Raw genomic sequence first — 20,325 nt, forward strand, 5'->3', positions numbered from 1 at the left:
CCCAAAAAAATTAAAGGGAAAAAAACTAGATGTACATTTCCACAATACAGTGGTACCTCTGGTTATGTACTTAATTCGTTCCGGAGGTCTGTTCTTAACCTGAAACTGTTCTTAACCTGAAGCACCACTTTAGCTAATGGGGCCTCCTGCTGCCACTGCGCTGCCGCTGCACGATTTCTGAAGCAAAGTTCTTAACCCAAGATAATATTTCTGGGTTAGCGGAGTCTGTAACCTGAAGCGTATGTAACCTGAACCGTATGTAACCCGAGGTACCACTGTATAATATAAAAAACAAATAAAATAAAACCTACATACAGCAACAGTGTTTTGTGTTGTGTAGGCTCCTATGATGTAAGTAATGGGCCTCACCTGCTAGCCTGCTCTCTAAAATATCACCGGTTTGCTCATTTCTATATACAGAGGTACACAAAAAACAGCAACAATTTGTTGTTGACAAAAGGGGAACAAAAAACAACGGCACCCTGAATAAAAAATTGTGGGATTTCAGGAAGGTTGCAAGAAATGCGCCGATTGGAAATGAAGCCGTATAGCCACCCCAAAACCTTTGCAGGTGCAAATGGTCTTGAAAGCGGCATGGCAAAGGGCTGCCCCAATGCCATCATGAACACAAATCATCATGGATGCTCAATAAAAGGGACATCTGTAGGGCTCCTCAGAAAACATTTGTTCAAATGTGAGCCAGTATCTCAATGGCGGTTTCCAGATCGCTCATGCTTTGACACTGGAGCACCTAGACCAGGCACCCCCAACTCGGCACTCCAGATGTTTTGGGACTACAATTCCCATCATCCCTGACCACAGGTCCTGTTAGCTAGGGATGATGGGAGTTGTAGTCCCAAAACATCTGGAGGGCTGAGTTTGGGAATGCCTGACCTAGGCCAATAACAGAGGAAGTGTCCCTGGAAAATACAGAACCTTCCTTTTGAAACACACGAAAATATAGGAAGCTGACTTGTACTCAGTAAGACCATTGGTCCACCAAGCTGACTTGCAGGGGTCATCCGAAGTTTCAGGCAGGCATGACTCTTGTAAAGACAACTAATAGTAGAAACAGTAGAAAATATGGCAAATACAGTGGTACCTCGGGTTACAGACGCTTCAGGTTACAGATGCTTCAGGTTACAGACTCTGTTAACCCAGAAATAGTACCTCGGGTTAAGAACTTTGCTTCAGGATGAGAACAGAAATTGCGCAGCAGCAGCACGGCGGCAGCAGCGAGAGGCCCCATTAGCTAAAGTGGTACGTACCTCAGGTTAAGAACAGTTTCAGATTAAGAACAGACCTCCAGAACGAATTAAGTTCTTAACCCAAGGTACCACTGTAGAATATTAGATACAATTGGAAAGGCATATACTGTACCATAGAATTTCATGGACCCAAGTAAGAGGTGGAAGGAAGTCCGGTGCAAACAAAGTAATAACAAAATAAGTAGATAAGCAACATAATGTTTATTTTCTTTTTTGTTTCAGGCAGGCAGGAGTCTCCCCTAGCCCATCCTGACAATGCCAGGGCAGAGGCAGTTTTAGGGTGGCACAACTGGTGCGTTCTCACTGGGCGCCACACAGCAGAGGGTGCCAAAACAATGCTTTAGAATGGAGTTGCTGAATTTTAGCACTGCATAGGGCACCACTGGAATCTGAGAGCCCTAAGTCCACCACTGGCCAGGGACTGAACTTGGAACCTTTTTGCAAGCAAAGCATTTGCTCTACCACTAAGCTACAGCCCTTTGCCTACTTAATATTTAGCCCTCTCACCATTCAAAAGCTCAGAAGTAGAAATATACATTTCAAAGTTGCCTCAAATCAGGATAATACTTTAGCTTTCTTAGCACTTGTATAGTGCTTTCGAGTGCTCAAAGGAATCCTATTATTATTATTATTATTATTATTATTAAATCCATAGCAGTGACCAGAGGAGGAATGACAGCTGGGAGGAGCACAGAGAGAAGAAACGCCATGGTGCATTGGCTGTAACACAACCAGACCACCTTCATCTGCCCCACCTGCAACAAAACATGTCTCTCCTGCATCAGTCTCTACAGCCACAGCAGGCGCTGTAACCTTCCAACAGCTTGACTTCACCCCCCAAAGGCACACCCCTCCATTGTCTCCCGAGACAGACAGATGTCAACCAACATCATATTATTATTATTCTATCTTTATTTATACCCTGCCTTTTTCCCTGACAAGGGCTCAAAGTAGAGTGTTGTTGTTGTTGTTTAGTCGTTTAGTCGTTTAGTCGTGTCCGACTCTACGTGACCCCATGGACCAGAGCACGCCAGGCACTCCTGTCTTCCACTGCCTCCCGCAGTTTGGTCAGACTCAAAGTAGAGTACAAACAAAATAACAACTAAATGCATGGGGGGCGGGGTGGAATCAGTGAAAAACAATTAAACATTAATAGAATTAAAACTCTATCTATCTATCATCTATCTGTCTATGATCTATTTAAAATATACAGGCAATCGTAACAAAAACAGCACAGAACAAGCCCCTTCCTTAAAAACTGTCATTTCCCAAACATCTGTTGGAACAAGAAGGTCTTCACCTGCTGGCAGAAAGATAGCAAGGAGGGAGCCTGTCTTGCTTCTTAAGGGAGAGAGTTCCAAAGTCTGGGAGCAGCCACCGAGAAGGCCCTTTCCCATGTCCCCACCAAGTGTGCCTGTGAGGGAGGTGGAACTGAGAGAAGGGCCTCTTCTGAAGATCTCAGAATCCAGGCAGGTTCAGATGAGGGAATATGGTCTTCCAAATAGCTTGGACCTAAGCTGTATGTAGATAAGCAGGTAAGTCAGTTTCCTTATTCCCCATATGGGAGATGGGAGACTGAGAGGATGATTTGATCAAGATCATGTAGTCAGTTTCTGGCAGAGTTAAGATTCAAACCAAAGGCTTTCAGATTCATAGCTCAGTCTCTTAGCCACTGTGTGACATTAGCTGTTGGTTCCTCTTCTTGAGATATTTATCCCTGCCTTGAAATGCTGAACATCCTTCCTAGGTGTACTGGAACATCAAAAATTCATGGGTTGCAAAGCGTATCACAGATGGTCATTACTGCCACAAAACAGATATGAAGATTATTGCTCCCAACATGAGAACCCTATTAAGACACTAGCTATTTAAAACTTTCCTTTCTTTGAGAATGGTTTTGCATCACACCCAGCATGAAGTAAGGAATGGAAAAGTTTAGAATAAGGCTCCTGTGCCAGAAGGCCAATGAGATTAAAGAGAACAAAGGGAGGTCGCTTTTGAAAGAAACAGAGGCTTAAGGGGCGAGGGGGAGTCATCTGAAAGCAAAGTTACACATAAACCGCTGATAGAGGTGACCTACAAACAGGCTTCCTGCGGTAAAGGGTTGGATGAACTGTTGAACATAATATCCGGGTTAGAATTTCTTTGGTAAATGGGTATTTGGGTTTTGTCTATTGATTAACTTATGCCCTTCCGAGCAGCGGCGGCAGAATATTGGACTGTTCCAGGTGCAAGCTCGAGGGGGGGGTGTGGATGCTTCACCTTCTTGAGTTGATGAAGCTCTGTGTCACTCCTTTTTCTGCCCCACGGCAATATAGCAGCCACTGGTAGTACGATGCTTGCGCTGGGGAAAGTGCCTTGCAAGAGGCTTGGGAGCATGCAAAGGGTGTGGAGGAAAACGAATGCAGGACCCATGGACAAAACCTAGCCTCTAGTTCCAAGGGCAGGGGCAGCAGCTATGTTTTCCCCCTGAGATGCACAAATTTGACTATAGCCAAAGCTCCCCCCCCCAAAAAAAACCAACAACTCTGGAATCTTGTATTAAGGGCACAGTTGATTGGTGGAGCATGTGTTCTGCATGCATAATATTCCAGGTTCAATCTCTTGCATCTCCAACTAAAGATTCTAGGTTATGGTCTGAAGGCACATGAGACCACCACTTTGCCAAAGCTAAGCAGGACCATGACTGGTCAGTCCCTGGATGGGAGACCACTTGGAAGCTACAGGTGTGTGTGATGGAAGAAAGGTGCGGTATGAATGTAAGAAAAGCAAATAAATACATAAAAATAAATATCAGGAAGCAGAGTTCAGAAACATGTATTTTTGATATCTTGGGAAGCTCTTACCAGTTGAATTAGAAAATGCTCTGCCTGGAATATTGACCTATGGTCTGGCTTGACATAAGGTGCTGCTTTATCCTGAGCTGTCTCTCCCATTTCTCACATGTTACCAGAGACAGGGAGGGCATCATGCCTGAGTCCAGAATCAGGCAGAGGGAGGCAATTGCAGCACCAACCTCCCACCAGCCATTGCCCCTGAAGCCGTGGGCATTCTCCTCTGTTAGAGATCAGTCAGGAACCCCTAAACCAGCATGATGCCCTCAGCTAAAGTTGAAGTTGCTGTTCCTTTGTCAGTGTGGAATCAAGAGGCAGGTGGAAGGATCCTGGTCGTGGGCGATTTGACCATTAGGAATTGAGGCAGCTGAATGTGTGATGGGCAGGCAAGGAATAGGGTGAATTGCCTGCCCCATGCAAGGTTGAGGATCTACCTAAATAGCCTAGCATATAGTGCTAAAGAGGATTCAGGGCCACTGGCATCAATGACATGGGGAGAATGTAGCTGTGAAGTCGTGGAAATGAAACTTGGGTTGCTAGGTAGAATATGTTTTAGAGGAGAGTTCAAACTTTTGAAGGGATATTTTAGGAACATAGGGAGCTACCTTAAATGCAGTCAGACTATCCATCTTCTTCTTCTTTGGAAATCACTAGTAGCTGAGTAAGATTGTCTTCCATAAACACGGTTTTATCAATGAGTCCGTAAGTGACTGTGGAGGCCAATTCTGGATCCACACATCCTTCCACAGTGGGGACATAGGTTTCCGGGTGGGAGTTGATCATGGTTTGCCAAGTGTGCCTTCCTCTTAGCGCATTTCTCCCTTTCGCCCTGAGTTCAAGTGTCTTCAAAACTCATGACACCTTTGGTAAAAGCTGTTCTCCAATTGGAACACTCACAGGCCAGTGTTTCCCAGTTGTCAGTGTTTATACTACATTTCTTTAGATTTGTCTTGAGAGAGTCTTTGAACCTCTTTTGTTGACCACCAGCATTACGCTTTCCATTTTTAAGTTCGGAATAGAGTAGTAGCTTTGGAAGATGATAATCAGGCATCCGCACAACATGACCAGTCCAACGAAGTTGATGTTGAAGAATCATTGCTTTGACACTGGTGATATTTGCTTCTTCCAGTACACTGGCATTGGTTCTCCTGTCTTCCCCAGTGATGTGTAAAAAATTTTGGAGACACCATTGATGGAATCTTTCGAGGAGTTGGAGATGGCGTTCATAAGTGGTCCACCTTTCCCAAGCATACAGTAAGTTTGGTAGTACAATAGTTTTGTAAACAAGCATTTTGGTTTCCCTGCAAACGTCCCGGTCCTCAAACACTCTGCACTTCAATCGAGAGAAAGCTGCACTTGCAGAGCTCAGGCGATGCTGGATTTCGGCATTAATGTCTACCCTTGTGGAAAGATAACTGCCCAGGTAGGACTATCCAACTAGCTCTGTATTGCCCACACTGTGTGACAGTGTCTGCCTAAGATTTCAGATGAGACTCTCCCCATCTTACTTGTAGGTGCTGGGGACTGAGTCTGGGACCTCATATTTGCAAGACAGATGCTCTACCACTGAACAGAGGTCCTTCCTCTTGAAAAACGGGTCTCAAAGGAGCTATCCAAACTGATAACTCCAAAATGCAATTAGAGTGCCAAAATAGTTGCAGCTTTCAGCAACCTCCTGGTATCAGCAAGTCTCACAAAGTGGGTTCCTGCAACTCCCAGGCAGCACTGCTTCCTCTCTCACTGAACAGGGAGAAAACTGTCAACATGAAGGGAGATGAGACGATTCCTTTTAAGAGTGTAACAAGCAAGAGAATCCCTCACTGCAGGGACGTTGGGCAAAGGGCAGAAGGCAGCGTTTCCATCCCATTCTTCATAATCAACTTGAAAAAAGAGATCAAAGCGCTGAAAGATGAGAGAGAAGAGGATAATTATCAGCCGAGTCTCCCCTTCTGCCTTTGCTTATGTGTTTGTGAGGGGGGAAATGAGAAAAACAAAATAACCTGATCTCACCTTTCAATCTCACAGTGTCCTCAACACATCATAGAACATCTTTCCAGACACTGATGAAATAAACCCTACATCATGCCTGGAAGACAGGGGAGCTGTATTAGACAGAAAACAAGCTACCTCCTTCATAGGTAATTGCCAATAAAGAGAATTGGAGATACTGGACAGGCAGAATAGCTAATAGATTCAAGTATTAAGCAATCAGAAGTAAAAGCAATTCTGGGTGGGGAGAGGACCCAAAATTGGAGAGCATCCTCCTAAACATAATTGCTTATTATACTGGATGTGCACAGGGTGAGGCTGTGGTCTAGCAGGTGTGCCCAGTGAATTACTGAGATTTTGACGGAACCTGGGAGAAAAGGGGCTAATTTGGTCAGCCCAGGTGCAAGACCATATCCTGTGAAGTGTATTCACCGGACTCTAAGAAGGATGTTGGCAAATCAGAAATGACTCAAAGGGTGGCTACAAGGGTGGACAGAAATCAGGAATGTTGTATATTTGGCTCTTATTCAGCCCATAACAGGGGGGAAATCAACACAAGCAGCTTTCTCTGCACAGAACAACTGAACCTATTAGAAATCTGCCTGTCATGCAGCTCTTAAAGGTGCTCTTATTGTTCATCCAAAAAGAAAAGCTTTATGAATCAGAAATACTTTTATAAATAAGAGTCTTCAGCTGTGCTCAGGTAGCATTTTGCTATCCAGGCCAGTCTTGGCCATTCTTTCGAAATGGTTCAGATCTTCAGAAGTGGGTTGGTCATTCTCATCTCCTGGCCATGAAAGGCTTTGCCTGCTCATTTTTTACAGATAAAGCTGCTGTTAAAGGCACAGAAGGAGGCTCAGACATTTGGTGGAGAGGAGATGCAAAGCAACCCAAACCCCAGTCCTTGTTTTCTCTTCCAGCTGGTTGGCATCCGTCTGTCTTGGGAGACAATGGAGGAGTACACCTTTGAGGGTGAAGTCAAACTGTTGGAAGATCACAGCACCTGCTGTGGCTGTAAAGACTGATAAGGGAGAGACATGTTTTGTTGCAGCTGGGGCAGATGAAGGCTAGCTGACTAAAACAACCACTTGTATTAACATAAAAGAAGTCAATTGAATTAAAAAAAGGAAATGTGAATTATTTTTCCTTGCCGGGGTGGGGTGGGGGGTGGAGGCACATCAGAGGTATTTAAATTATGATACTAATATTGATAGGGATTTTCACATCATAAAACTAGTATCTAACTCTTCCTCTTCCTCTTTTAGGGCATGTAAATAATCCCTTTCACAACAAACATATTTCTGCATGGAAATTTCCATTTGGAATGCCAGTTTTAAAAACAAAAGAAAAAGCCTTCACCACTATGTTTTTATTAATATTATTATGACAAGATCAGCTCAGTTGAAACAGCAGTTCCTGCTTCCAAAATACACACACTTCAAACCAGCAACCTCAACAAGCATGCCTCACTCCCTACTGCTTTCGCCATTCCTAACTCCCTCATAAATATATTCCTTCCTGCAACGGCTTTATTGTCATTCCTCACAAGGCTGATTTGTAATCAGCTGATTGACAGCTGAAGTCACTGGAATCTTTAGTTGGCCCATTATAAAAGCAGACCTATCTCTCAGCACGGCTGGGACCTTCAATGCAGAATGGACAAATATCCTTTTAGACGTAGGGCTCTATATCTGCAATAACTGCATCAAGGCGAGAATTTTAGCATTTGCACCTTGACATATTAGTTATGGCTGCAAGTGTTTGAGAAATGTCAGCTGCTAAAACCCCATTCTTTATGGAACCACAAATGGAAGAGGAAAGTAACAGCACTGAAGGAATTGTTAAAGTTAGAGGAGTTGTCTTATCTCAGTCAGGAGATCTTTGCCATGACTTACTACTGAACAACACGTTCCTAACCATGTCTAAAGGTAAAGGTAAAGGGACCCCTGACCATTAGATCCAGTCGTGGCCGACTCTGGGGTTGCGGCGCTCATCTCGCTTTATTGGCTGAGGGACCTGGCGTACAGCTTCCAGGTCATGTGGCGAGCATGACTAAGCCGCTTCTGGCGAACCAGAGCAGCGCACGGAAACACCATTTACCTTCCCGCTGGAGCGGTACCTATTTATCTACTTGCACTGGCATGCTTTCGAACTGCTAGGTTGGCAGGAGCAGGGGCCGAGCAACGGGAGCTCACCCCGTTGTGGGGATTCGAACCACCGACCTTCTGATTGGCAAGTCCTAGGCTCTGTGGTTTAACCCACAGCGCCACCCCCGTCCCTAACCATGTCTGCTTAGAAGTAAATCCTATTAATTCAAGGGGGCTTACTCCCAGGTCAATGGGATTAGGGTTGAAAGTCTTGGGTCCTTTTAAGAGAGGATAACTAGGCACTGAACTTGGGATCATCAGCAGGCAAAGATTAAGGACATAAGAAAAGCTCTGCTGGATCAGACCAATGTCCCATCTGGTCCAGCCTCCTGTTCTCACTGTGGACAACCCAATGTCTACAAGAAGCCCACAAGCAGAAGCTGCTTCCCAGCAGATGGCATTCAGAAGTATATTGCTTCCTGGGGCTGTGAGAATGTGCAGCAGGGCATGTCATTTTAGGGGCTGAAACTTAATTTTTGCAAATTTCTTAGTGAGGGATCTTTAAAAAAAACATTTTGGGGCATGTGGAATTCAAATCTGCCATTGTTTTTTCTGATTGGACAATATCTAGCTTCGTAAGTCTACGTTTGATGAAGAAGTACATAAGCTGCTTTCAGAACCCCAAAGAATTTTGATTTTGCCTTCTGAAAATGTCAGGTAATATACTAAATTGTCTCTCCCATATTGGTCTCTACAGCTATAATAGGCACTGTAACTCTTCAACTGACTCCCAATAGAAGACTCTTCCAGACAAATGCCAACAACGAAAATGTATAATATAACTGGAAGTACTTGGCAATCATTTTTAATAATTTCTATGCAATTTTACACAAAAAAATGACCTACATCCAAAACTAAATTATATTAATTTAACCAAAATATCTTTTTAATTCCCAAGCCATGTTACAACTTTTTAGCAACCCTCGTTTTTGGAAAAATTCAACACACCCTAATGGACAGGCACTACCACTGAGCTAACAGGACACTCTCCTATGTTCTCTGGGGAATATTTTTCTGATAATTTCTAAATGACTGTTTGCTAGTTATCTTGGTCATGAACTATCTTGTGGGATTGGTTTTTTTCCTCTTGCAAAGAGAAATGTGGCACATAATTTAAAAAATTAAAGGCAGTGGTGATCTAAACTAGAAAGCTTAGTCACTCCTGAATTCTTGGAGAAGGAGAGTCACCAGAGTGTGAGATTTCACATGTAATAAAGTAAACCACAAATATCTGGAATTATCTGGCCAAACAGTTGATGGTGAAAAGCGACATCTTGTGGTTGCAGACGGCATATTATTTCCTTTTTCTGCTTTTATCCTTCTGTTCATGCCTTGAAATCCAGCCCACTCATAGTTTCTTTGCTAATCTCCCTTTGGTTTGCTTCAATGCAGTTTTTGCTTCTTTTTCATGAAAACAGTTCAACCTTCATCCAATAAAGAAAACAAATGGAATTATTATTCTAGCATACAATTAAGGCTGCCAGATTCTGAACCAACTAGTGTAGATTGTTTATCAGCAGATTGATTAGCCCACCCAATAGTAATGAATGATTTTCTCCATGCTTGAAAAACATCACTTTCTGGGTTTGCTCTTTTTTCTCTCCATATCATGCTTTCTGTTAACAGCACAAGAGCAAGCCACTTGACAATTCTATATCCAATAAATTAGCATCAAGGGGTCTTGGGCCACCATCTCTTAAAACATTGCTTCCCTCCTAAACCTTGCATCTGTTGACCCAAATTATATTCAAAGGACATTGCCAATATTCACATCACAACATTGAACAAAATGTGGGAGATTTGCAGTCAAATCTAACAATGCTAGTTAGTATGTGAAAGGGTTAAGAAACAGAACCATGTAATAAAACTTTTACTGGATTTTCCAACTTTAGGCTACAAATAGAGCTGCCCTGACCAAAAAAACCAGCCCAAACCCTGCCCCTCCCTGCACACAGAAAACTAATATTTCAGGGAGCAGCTTCCACCTTAACCTTCTTCCCAACTTTGTTGTTTTTCTGCATGCAGAGTTACTTTGATGATGGTTACAACATGCTTGCAGCGTGGAAAATACTTAACATTTGGTTTTCCTGGTAATAGAAATTGGCACTAAACCGACATTTCACTACCCACTGGCACTTAGTTTGCATTGTCAACCAAGATCTAAAATAAAACTGCATCATTTCCCTATTAGGACTGAACCTGTGAGTACGTATGGAAAACTAGCGGGCTTTTTCCTTCACCCATAAACTTTTAAAAGGGAAACATATGGGAGTCTTCTCCTCAAATGTTTCTTTGCCAAGCATGTAAAAAGTATCGATTGCCTGCATGGGGCTGCTAGATACAGTGATACCTCGGGTTACATACGCTTCAGGTTACATACACTTCAGTTACAGACTCCGCTAACCCAGAAATAGTGCTTCAGGTTAAGAACTTTGCTTCAGGATGAGAACAGAAATCGTGCTCCGGCAAAGCGGCAGCAGCAGGAGGCCCCATTAGCTAAAGTGGTACTTCAGGTTAAGAACAGTTTCAGGTTAAGAACGGACCTCCGGAACGAATTAAGTACTTAACCCGAGGTACCACTGTATTGAAGTGAAGTGTAAGAAAAATGCATGGAAAAAATCAGAGATTTCCTCAGCTGAAACTTCTGCAAGTTTGTCACCAAGCCCAAGTATCTATGAATGCTTTGCAGTGCAAGCCCACACATGCCTACTCAGAAGTAGGCCACAGTGAGGGCAATGGGACTTACTCGCAACCAAGTAAGTGCATCTAGAATGAAGTGGTTAGCATTAGCAATGCAGAAATAGAGGGTGGGTGAAAATAATTGCATAATACTTCTCCTGCTGGCAACTACAAGTCCACCACAGGAACAAATCTAGTAAGCATCTAAGTGGGGGTTTTGTGGTGGGGTCTCTGCCTTATCCCTCAAAAACTGCACCTGGCTACTTGCAGGGAGCAGCCAAAGGCTACATTGTAAGAGCTTCACAATAATATTAATAATTAGAAGCGAACATCTTCAAAGCCCTCTGTAAGCAAAATTTAATCCCTCTGCCACCCTATGGGGTATTTTTACAGATGACGACCTCAGGCCAACAGCCAAAACATGCTGCCTTTCATCTTGCGGGGAAAAGATGTTGGAATGCAGGAAGGGTCTCATTTCTGCTCCTACCTCGCGACTTTCTATTCACATCACTGCCCCAAAGCTCTCTTCCAGACTCCCTCTGTGCATTATTCCGGCTTCCTTGATGTTTGTTCAAGGATCTTATCAACTCAGGACTCACCAGGCATCTGCAAAGTGTACACTCTTTCCACACATCCGCTCAGTGCGTCGTGTTCCACCTTGCACGTAAACACAGTATTCCCCGCCCCCTGTGCAGGTGTCACTCTCAGAAGGCTCCACATGGAGTGCAAGCCATTGGCGCCAACTACGGAGACCGAGTGGCAGATTCCCACATGCAGTGGCTTCCCATCTTGGAACCAATTCACCCTGATCACGCTAGGGGAGAAGTTATTGATTCGGCAGCTTAGCCTCAGCTCCTCTCCTGCAACAGGAACCGGAGGGTCTGGAGTGATCCAGAGGACTTCTGGGGGTGTTCCTGTAGGGACATGAAATAACAAAGTGAGTTGCTCCCCTTAAGATATAGTGGCAAGCGATGCACCCTGTTCTGCCAAGGCCATTTGGGAGAAAGAGATGTAATGCATCTCGGTTGAAATTGCTGTTTGGTTGGTTGGTTTTAATTAAATGTAACTTTCTAGTCCTCGTTGCTGTAGAAAGAAAAAGTTGAAAGCATGTGTCCCTAGAATATATGCACTCAGGCCAAAGGCAATAATAAATGAGAAATCAAATCTGCTCCAACCACAGAGGCATCGTACCTTGCAAATTTATTTCATAGGAGAGTTCTTCGACATTTCCAAAGCTGCTGTGCTTGATCCGACAGGTATAAATTGCTCCTTCGTCATCTCTGGTCAGGATAAACTCAGTCTGGCTCCATATACTGTAAAAATCACTTTCACAAGGGAAAGGCCCAAACTGTGTCACTTCTTCAACAGGCTGCCCATTTCGAAACCAGTCCAGAGTGATGTCCTTTGGGTAAAATTTCTCCACAACACAGATCAGAATAAGCTTATCCCCCTGTATGGGAACCTGGGGCGAGCTGAAGATGTAATGACTCGCTGGTCGAGCTGCCAAATAGAGATCAAAAGTCTGTGTGTGTTTGTGTGGAGGGGAAAGATATTCCATACACAGCTTTCAGACATTACACTAGCTCTACAGGAAAAGTGGCAGGCCAAAAGAACCTGTACTATAGGTATCTATTTGGCCACTGTGGGCTTCTCTTGTTTTTGTGGTGAATGATGTGCCTTGCCTCTATTACAGTGGTACCTCGGGTTATATATGCTTCAGGTTACACACGCTTCAGGTTACAGACTCCGCTAACCAGAAATAGTACCTTGGGTTAAGAACTTTCCTTCAGGATGAGAACAGAAATTGTGTGGCGGCGGCAGCAGCAGCAGGAGGAGGCCCCATTAGCTAAAGTGGTGCTTCAGGTTAAGAACAGCTTCAGATTAAGAATGGACCTCCGGAACAAATTAAGTACTTAACCCAAGGTACCACTGTATTCCAAGTCACCCTCAGGTAACACAATCTGAGGCTGTGAAAATTTTACCACTTGCTCTACCTCCAGCTCAATCCCACTGCTGGCATTTGAAGCCAAGTGGCGCTGTGGGTTAAACCACAGAGCCTAGGACTTGCTGATCAGAAGGTTGGTGGTTCGAATCCCCGCGATGGGGTGAGCTCCTGTTGCTCAGTCCCTGCTCCTGCCAACTTAGCAGTTTGAAAGCACGTCAAAGTGCAAGTAGATAAACAGGTACCGCTCCAGTGGGAAGGTAAACGGTGTTTCCATGTGCTACTCTGGTTCGCCAGAAGCGGCTTAGTCATGCTGGCCACATGACCTGGAAGCTGTATGCCAGCTCCCGCGGCCAATAAAGCGAGATGAGGGCCGCAACCCCAGAGTCGTCCACGACTAGACCTAATGGTCAGGAGTCCTTTTACCTTTACACATGATGTTACCTGAAATCGGTAGGTATACGGTGGCTTTCTGAGAAACACTTCTGTATGATGTACTCCCCCTCAAACCAGCCTCCACCCAGCTTGGAAATGGAAGTTGTGGTTGTGCATGGGCAGATGACAGCTTCAGAGAACTGAAGTTTGGTGGGGGGCAGGGGAACAAATCAGGTAATGGGCATTGGATTAAGACATCCCTGCTCCCTCTCCGGTCTGAAAGGGTGTGTCTTGAAACACAGCAGGAGGAGACGACCTTGCTGAATTTCAAGTCACTAAGCAATAGGAAAGGGGACGCGGGTGGCGCTGTGGGTTAAAGCCTCAGTGCCTAGGACTTGCCGATCGAAAGGTCGGCGGTTCGAATCCCCGCGGTGGGGTGCGCTCCCGTTGCTCAGTCCCAGCGCCTGCCAACCTAGCAGTTCGAAAGCACCCCCGGGTGCAAGTAGATAAATAGGGACCGCTTACTAGCGGGAAGGTAAACGGCGTTTCCGTGTGCGGCTCTGGCTCGCCAGACGCAGCTTGTCACGCTGGCCACGTGACCCGGAAGTGTCTGTGGACAGCGCTGGCTCCTGGCCTCTAGAGTGAGATGAGCGCACAACCCTAGAGTCTGGCAAGACTGGCCCGTACGGGCAGGGGTACCTTTACCTTTACCTTAAGCAATAGGGAATTCAAAGCACGAGGTCAGTTGATTGACAGGCACCCACCCACCTGTCAATTTTTGGAGATAAGGATGTTGCCAGCCTGGCAGGAGAGGCTCGCCACCGCTGCACTTTTGGAATACATAACCTGTCTGCTGCTTCCTTAGATAACTGCTATTAATCTTACCAGTAACATGAATAATTGTGGTCCTCCGTATTGGATTTTTGAGTGTGCTGTGCTGGATGTTGCATTCAAATTCCGCCCTGTCGTCCTTTATCGTCGGCGTGTAACTCAGGCAGGAGGAGATGCTGTAAAATCTGCCATTGGCTTCCAACGGCTGCTTGGCCATACCGGTAACATCTTCTCCAGCTTCACAAAGGGCTGCATCTTCCTTTGCATGGTGTGCTGTCGACACCATCCTGTGTGGATTTCTCCGGTACCATTTCACCTGGATTGTTTTGGGTCTAAATCCATTTATATTGCACATCAGCCTGATCTTTTCATTAATCGGGATCAGGTCAGGCTGGATGATTGAGGAGACCTGGGGCTCTGCTATATATAAAAAAAGCAAAGGCAGTTAGGGTACAGTGCACTTAGCGAAAGGTCCCTTGAACATAGTGCAGCCTTCTTCCCAAGAAACCAGAGATAGGAAACTCTTGGCCCTCCAGATGTTGCAGGACTACAACTCGCATCATTCCCAGCTAGCTAGAGCCCATGAATACCTAGAAAGCTACAGATTCCCCATCTGTGCAGGAAACATAAAACACATTTCAATGTTAATTGAGAAATTGTTCTGCAGAGGATCGTGGAGGCCAAGGTTATCAATTACTACTAGCTACAATGGCCTTTGTGTACCTCCACTGGTAGAATCAGTGAATTGTAGAGTTGGAAGAGGCCATGGGGGTCTCATCTAGTCCAACCCTCTGCAATGCAGGAATCTTTCACCCAACGTGGGGCTCAAACCCACAACCCTGGAATTAAGAGTCTCATGCTCTACCGACTGAACTATCCAGATCTAGAGACAGTGTGCCTTTGAATAACAGCTGATGGGAATCTCAGGTGGGAAGAGAGCTATTGCTTTCAGAGTTCCTATAGGTGCTTGCTTGGCCACTGTGCAAACAGGATGCTGGACTAGATCAGCCTTGGTCCAATCCAACAGAGCTCTTCTTGTGATCTTAGCACAAAATGGAAAGACCAGAGTGGCCCATGAAAATCCAAGCCATGCCCCCTAGACATATCACTAGTAACTTAGCAGTAACTAGAATATTTTTATTGGGCAGTAAATAAATACATCAGGTAAATAAGTAAAAACATGTGTTGGGAACAGAAAGTTTCCATTTTTGGAAGAGGCATGGAATAGTGACAAATACATGTGCAATCTTTCATGGGTCATTTCATGCAGATCATGAACTGGGCTAAAATGAATGACTTCCACCCTGAAATGTTTTAGGATTCTTTAAAATTTACCTTTTGCAAGCCGCGTTTGATAAAAGATGGTTAAAAATATGCTGCATAAGCCTGTCAGTATGATGCAAGAGGTGGCCACCCCGACAATAAATCCTGTGTCCCGATGATAGGATTTTGGTACTAGAATACAAATGTATTTATTAAAACCAATAGCAGTTGTTCTGTTTTTGACATATGCTTTGTCACTTCTTTGGCTTGGGCCTCCAAGACTGCTTGCTGGGACTCCCCTGCTTGAAGATGATTTATTTTTTACTTGGCTTGTCCTGTTGTTATCGCTGACAACAGAACAGTGGATCTAAATAAGTGTAATGGACTGTGGTCCTGCAGGATTTGCTTTTGGTACATGAATAAAAGGGGACGCGGGTGGTGCTGTGGGTTAAACCACAGAGCCTAGGACTTGCCGATCAGAAGGTCGGCAGTTCAAATCCCTGTGACAGGGTGAGCTCCCATTGCTCGGTCCCTGCTCCTGCCAACCTAGCAGTTTGAAAGCACGTCAAAGTGCAAGTAGATAAATAGGTACCACTCCGGCGGGAAGGTAAATGGCATTTCCATGCGCTGCTCTGGTTCGCCAGAAGCGGCTTAGTCATGCTGGCCACATGACCCGGAAGCTGTATGCCGGCTCCCTCGGCCAATAAAGCGAGATGAGCGCCGCAACCCCAGAGTCTGTCATGACTGGACCTAATGGTCAGGGGTCCCTTTACATGAATAAAAAGCCATTGTCTGGATTCAGACCTAGAGTTTGTGGTCTCCTTGGACGAGGAGCAAAGGAAGCTTGACCTTCCAGCAGATCCACACTGCCAATGAGCCTGAGGATCTGGACATCTCTGTCCCAGGGCTGAAGGTACTCATACCAGCTTCCTGGGTGGTGCAGGTGCCTCCAGACCCCCCACCCCTCCAATTATTGCAGGACCATAGAAGTAGAGGAGATGGTGAATAAGGCAGGAACTTCAGAGCCACCAGGAAAGTGTGTGGCTAGTTGCCTGTGAAGCTCCTTGGAGACCAGACCTCAACCCACAACTCAGCTATGAAGTGTAGTAGTGGGCCAGTCCTCCCCCCCCCCCTCTCTCAGCCTAACATACCTCACAGGGTTGCTGTGAGGATAAGGAGAACTATGTATACCACCTCGAGCTCCTTGGAGGAAAGATGGAATATAAATGTAACAAATAATAACAAACAGATTTGCAGACACTTACTCGTGACCAACAAAGTTGTATTTCTACGTAGCGGCTTTCCCAGGGACTCGTGTTGGACTTCACAGATATATAAGGAACCGTTATCAGCCTCCGACACCATTTGGGTGACACGACTCAGCACAGCAAACAAACCGTCACGGCCTCGGGAAGATGGGGCCCCTGTGCATATATCTGAGGACAGTGGTGTTTCGCGTAGGCTGCCTTGTTTCCTGACCAGCCAAGAGATGTTAATTGCTTGGGGGTAGAAGTCATGAACGTTGCAAGTAAATGTCTTCTCTCCTTCTGCAGCAGCCAGGAGACTTTGGGGTGACAGCAGCACAGCAGGCTGAGCTGGGGTGCGAAAGCAGATTATTATCAGAGAGGAATATCGCTCATATCCACCACTGAGGAATGCCTTCCACATATCTGCTGAAATGGAATCTAATCCATGGAAGCTTTTGCTCTAATAAAATGTGTTACGTGCTATACATTTAAAGCAGTCTCCTACCACTTTAAACAGGGATGTGGGTGGTGCTGTGGGTTAAACCACAGAGCCTAGGACTTGCCGATCAGAAGGTCAGTGGTTCAAATCCCCGTGACGGGGTGAGCTCCTGTTGCTCGGTCCCTGCTCCTGCCAACCTAGCAGTTCGAAAGCATGTCAAAGTGCAAGTAGATAAATAGGTACCACTCCAGTGGGAAGGTAAACGGCGTTTCCGTGCGCTGCTCTGGTTCACCAGAAGCAGCTTAGTCATGCTGGCCACATGACCCGGAAGCTGTACGCCAGCTCCCTCGGCCAATAAAGCAAGATGAACGCTGCAACCCCAGAGTAGGCCACGACTGGACCTAATGGTCAGGGGTCCCTTTACCTTTACCACTTTAAACAGTCATGGCTTCTTCTCCCAAAGCATCTTTGGAAGTGGAGCTTGTTCAAGGTGCTAAGATTTGCTAGGAGACCCCTATTCCCCTCACAGAGCTACAATTTATAGAGTGGTTTAGTAGTCAATCCCTCTTGCAGAAAACTAATGAGGCACTAAGGAGGTGCAGCAGGGCCCAGGGCAACTTGCACTGTATGGCCTCTACTGTTGCTTCCCCCCCCCCCCAGCTCTCCTCCTCCTTCTCTTCATGTTTGTGGCAACAATGATGGCAGTCACTCCTCCCCTCCTTACTTTTTGTGGCTGTTGCTTTCCTCCACCTCCCATTCCCTGATTTACTTGTGGGGCTGGGTGAGGTTTGCCCCAGCTTTAGAAGCACTTGTTCCTTCTATAAGCAATGTTTGGGGGGTGGGTGTCAATCCTTTCATAATCAAAATAGCATCCTTTGCACACACGGGTGAAGGTTTTCAGAAGCACAATAGATATGTGGGGTTGGGGATTAGAAACTTAAGAAGGGAAGGAAGGCAGAACCCCCCCCCCCCCCGAGACAGACCCATGAAGACTTAGCCTGCTCAGTGGCACAGAATGTTGCGGGGGACAGTAAACCAGGAGAGGGAATGATGTGGACTGTCTGAGAAGAATGTATGGCTAGCTAAGTGGAACATTGCACAACAGCACTGCAATATTTTGTGGCAGGTGCCGCATGTAACAGCCCGCTCTACTGGACCACTTTATTGATCTTCAAAGATTCTTCATTTTGTGTTGGTTGGATAACTTCAAAAAGCAATTGGTACCTCTGACTTTAAGCTGGATCTTTCCATTTCCATACTGCGGAGTTACCAACACAGTACACGTGTAAATCCCTTCATCCCTTAATGTCACATCGGACAAGGTGAGTGATGCAATGCCATGGGGTAGTAACTCAACATTCACTAAGGGCCCGTGCCGGTAACCTGCTGTGTGGTTCCCATCAAACAAAAACACTGCCCTCTCTTCTCCAGATACAGTTTTCACCGCCCATTTCAGAGCCACGTCTTCTTTTCTGATGCTCTCCTGAACTGTAAAGTTACAATGCAGCACAACTGGGTTGTGTACCAGGCCTACTACAGGAGAAGGACTAGTCTTCACCTCCAAAGCAGCTGGAAACAAAACAGAAGGGGTGAAGATATATGAACATACACACACACACATGGGTGTAGCCAGGGGGGCACTGCCCCCTTAACTAACTGACTCACTGAATCACAGGTAACTCGGTTCTGACACACGGACTGAACATAAAGCCTGTCCTCTCTTTGGCACCAAAAATGTTGCAAAGATTGCAAAATAATAGAAAATTAATCAATGAGCAATAGACTCTCTCTGTCTGTCTCTTTTTATCTATCTACACATGCAGACACATATCAACAGTCTGCATAGTTCTTTTACTGAGAGTATGTCCCCTTTGAGCAAATATAATTTTAAATTAGACAATATAGACGTTTTTAAAGACCAATGGCAAGGTTTCAACAGTATCTTTTTTTATCCGTGCACGTTATAGAAGGTCAGCAATATGCCAAGAATGTGTGTCACTTTTTTAACCACTGGCAAAACATAAACTTTGTGTCAATTTCTCAGTTAACGTGATTTCCCAAGGCTTCCTGTGGGTTTTTTTAAAATTTAAATTATTTATTAAATTTGTATATTGCCTTTCATCAGAAGAGAACAGGGCAGTTTACAACATAAAATGACAAAATAAGAACACAAAATAGATACCCAGAAAACAAACAAGAGCAAACCCTCCCCACATATTTTTTTGGTACTATTTTACCATGTTTAACCCTTAGGTTTTCCAAAATCTTGCCACTGAGATTCCTGCAGCTATCAATAGATGGCCTACCAAGTTTTTATGTAAAATGTCCCAATTTTCCCCTGTAAAGAAATTTGATAGAGCCAGTTGGGAGGATTTCTCCCTCCTCCCAGCTGCTGATTACTGCTGAGATTTCTTTTAAAACCTTTTCTAAATGCCCTTTGTAAAAATATGGGGTACCAAAGTAAAATACTAGACGTTGTGGGGGGTGGGTGAGAGCAGGCTAATTTCTCATACACAAAATGATTGAAACCCAAGATTTTGTTGGGGGGGGGAGGGGGGAGGGGAGCCTAGGGCCTGTACATTTCGTCTCATATCTTAGGTTCTGCAAATGCTAGAAACTTAACTCTTTTTTAAAAAGAAGAGGAAGAGGTAGAAGAGGAGGAAGAAAGCTGGGAATCTGTGGGTTATGGTTCATGTGAGGGTAATTGTCCCTCCCCACCACGCTTCGTCCCCTGCCCCATTCCTCTGCCGCTGCTTCCAGACTTTTACAAAACATTTGAAGGCAGCTCTGTTTAGGGAAGCTTTTAATGTTTAATAGACTATTGTATTTTAATATTCTGTTGGAAGCCACCCAGAGTGGCTAAGGAAACCCAGCCAGGTGGGCGTGGTATAAATAATAAATTATTATTATTATTATTATTATTATTATTATTATTATTATTCCAGTACAGAAGCAGCGGCTCCACCAAGTAAATGAGGAAGGGTCCCTACCTGCAGCCATAAGGTAGGATAAGAAGAAGGGCAGTTCCATTGCAAAGGTTAAGGAAGCAAAACAGGTGGACTTTGCGCCACACCTTCAGAGGTTAAAAGTACCCAAAGGAACGTTGCCAAGAGGTGCCTAGGACGCTTAGCCTCGCCCAGGAGAGGCTTTGCAAACAACAGCTAATTGTCAGAGCTTTTCCGCGTTTCATTAACCTATGGACGTTTCATTTCCCTATGAACTCAGCCTGAACACCCCCACGTGCATACTGTATATGGTAACATTTCATGCATCTCAGTAAACGGTAGTTCAGGAACACTTCTCCCTCCCTA

At 45.0% G+C, this 20,325-nt stretch overlaps 1 gene segment (V, D, J or C); it reads right to left on the bottom strand.

The window, feature by feature from the left end:
* Positions 1-3,913: 3,913 nt before the first annotated feature.
* LOC114599602 (immunoglobulin heavy constant gamma 1-like) lies at positions 3,914-20,325 on the bottom strand. The segment is given in 8 exon segments: positions 3,914-9,662; positions 11,517-11,831; positions 12,109-12,417; positions 14,120-14,485; positions 15,401-15,520; positions 16,594-16,923; positions 18,239-18,583; positions 20,005-20,325. Coding segments are annotated over 8 exon segments (1,830 nt in total).

The sequence above is a fragment of the Podarcis muralis genome, chromosome 5 (genome assembly GCF_964188315.1).
Source record: "Podarcis muralis chromosome 5, rPodMur119.hap1.1, whole genome shotgun sequence".
Lineage (NCBI taxonomy): Eukaryota > Metazoa > Chordata > Lepidosauria > Squamata > Lacertidae > Podarcis > Podarcis muralis.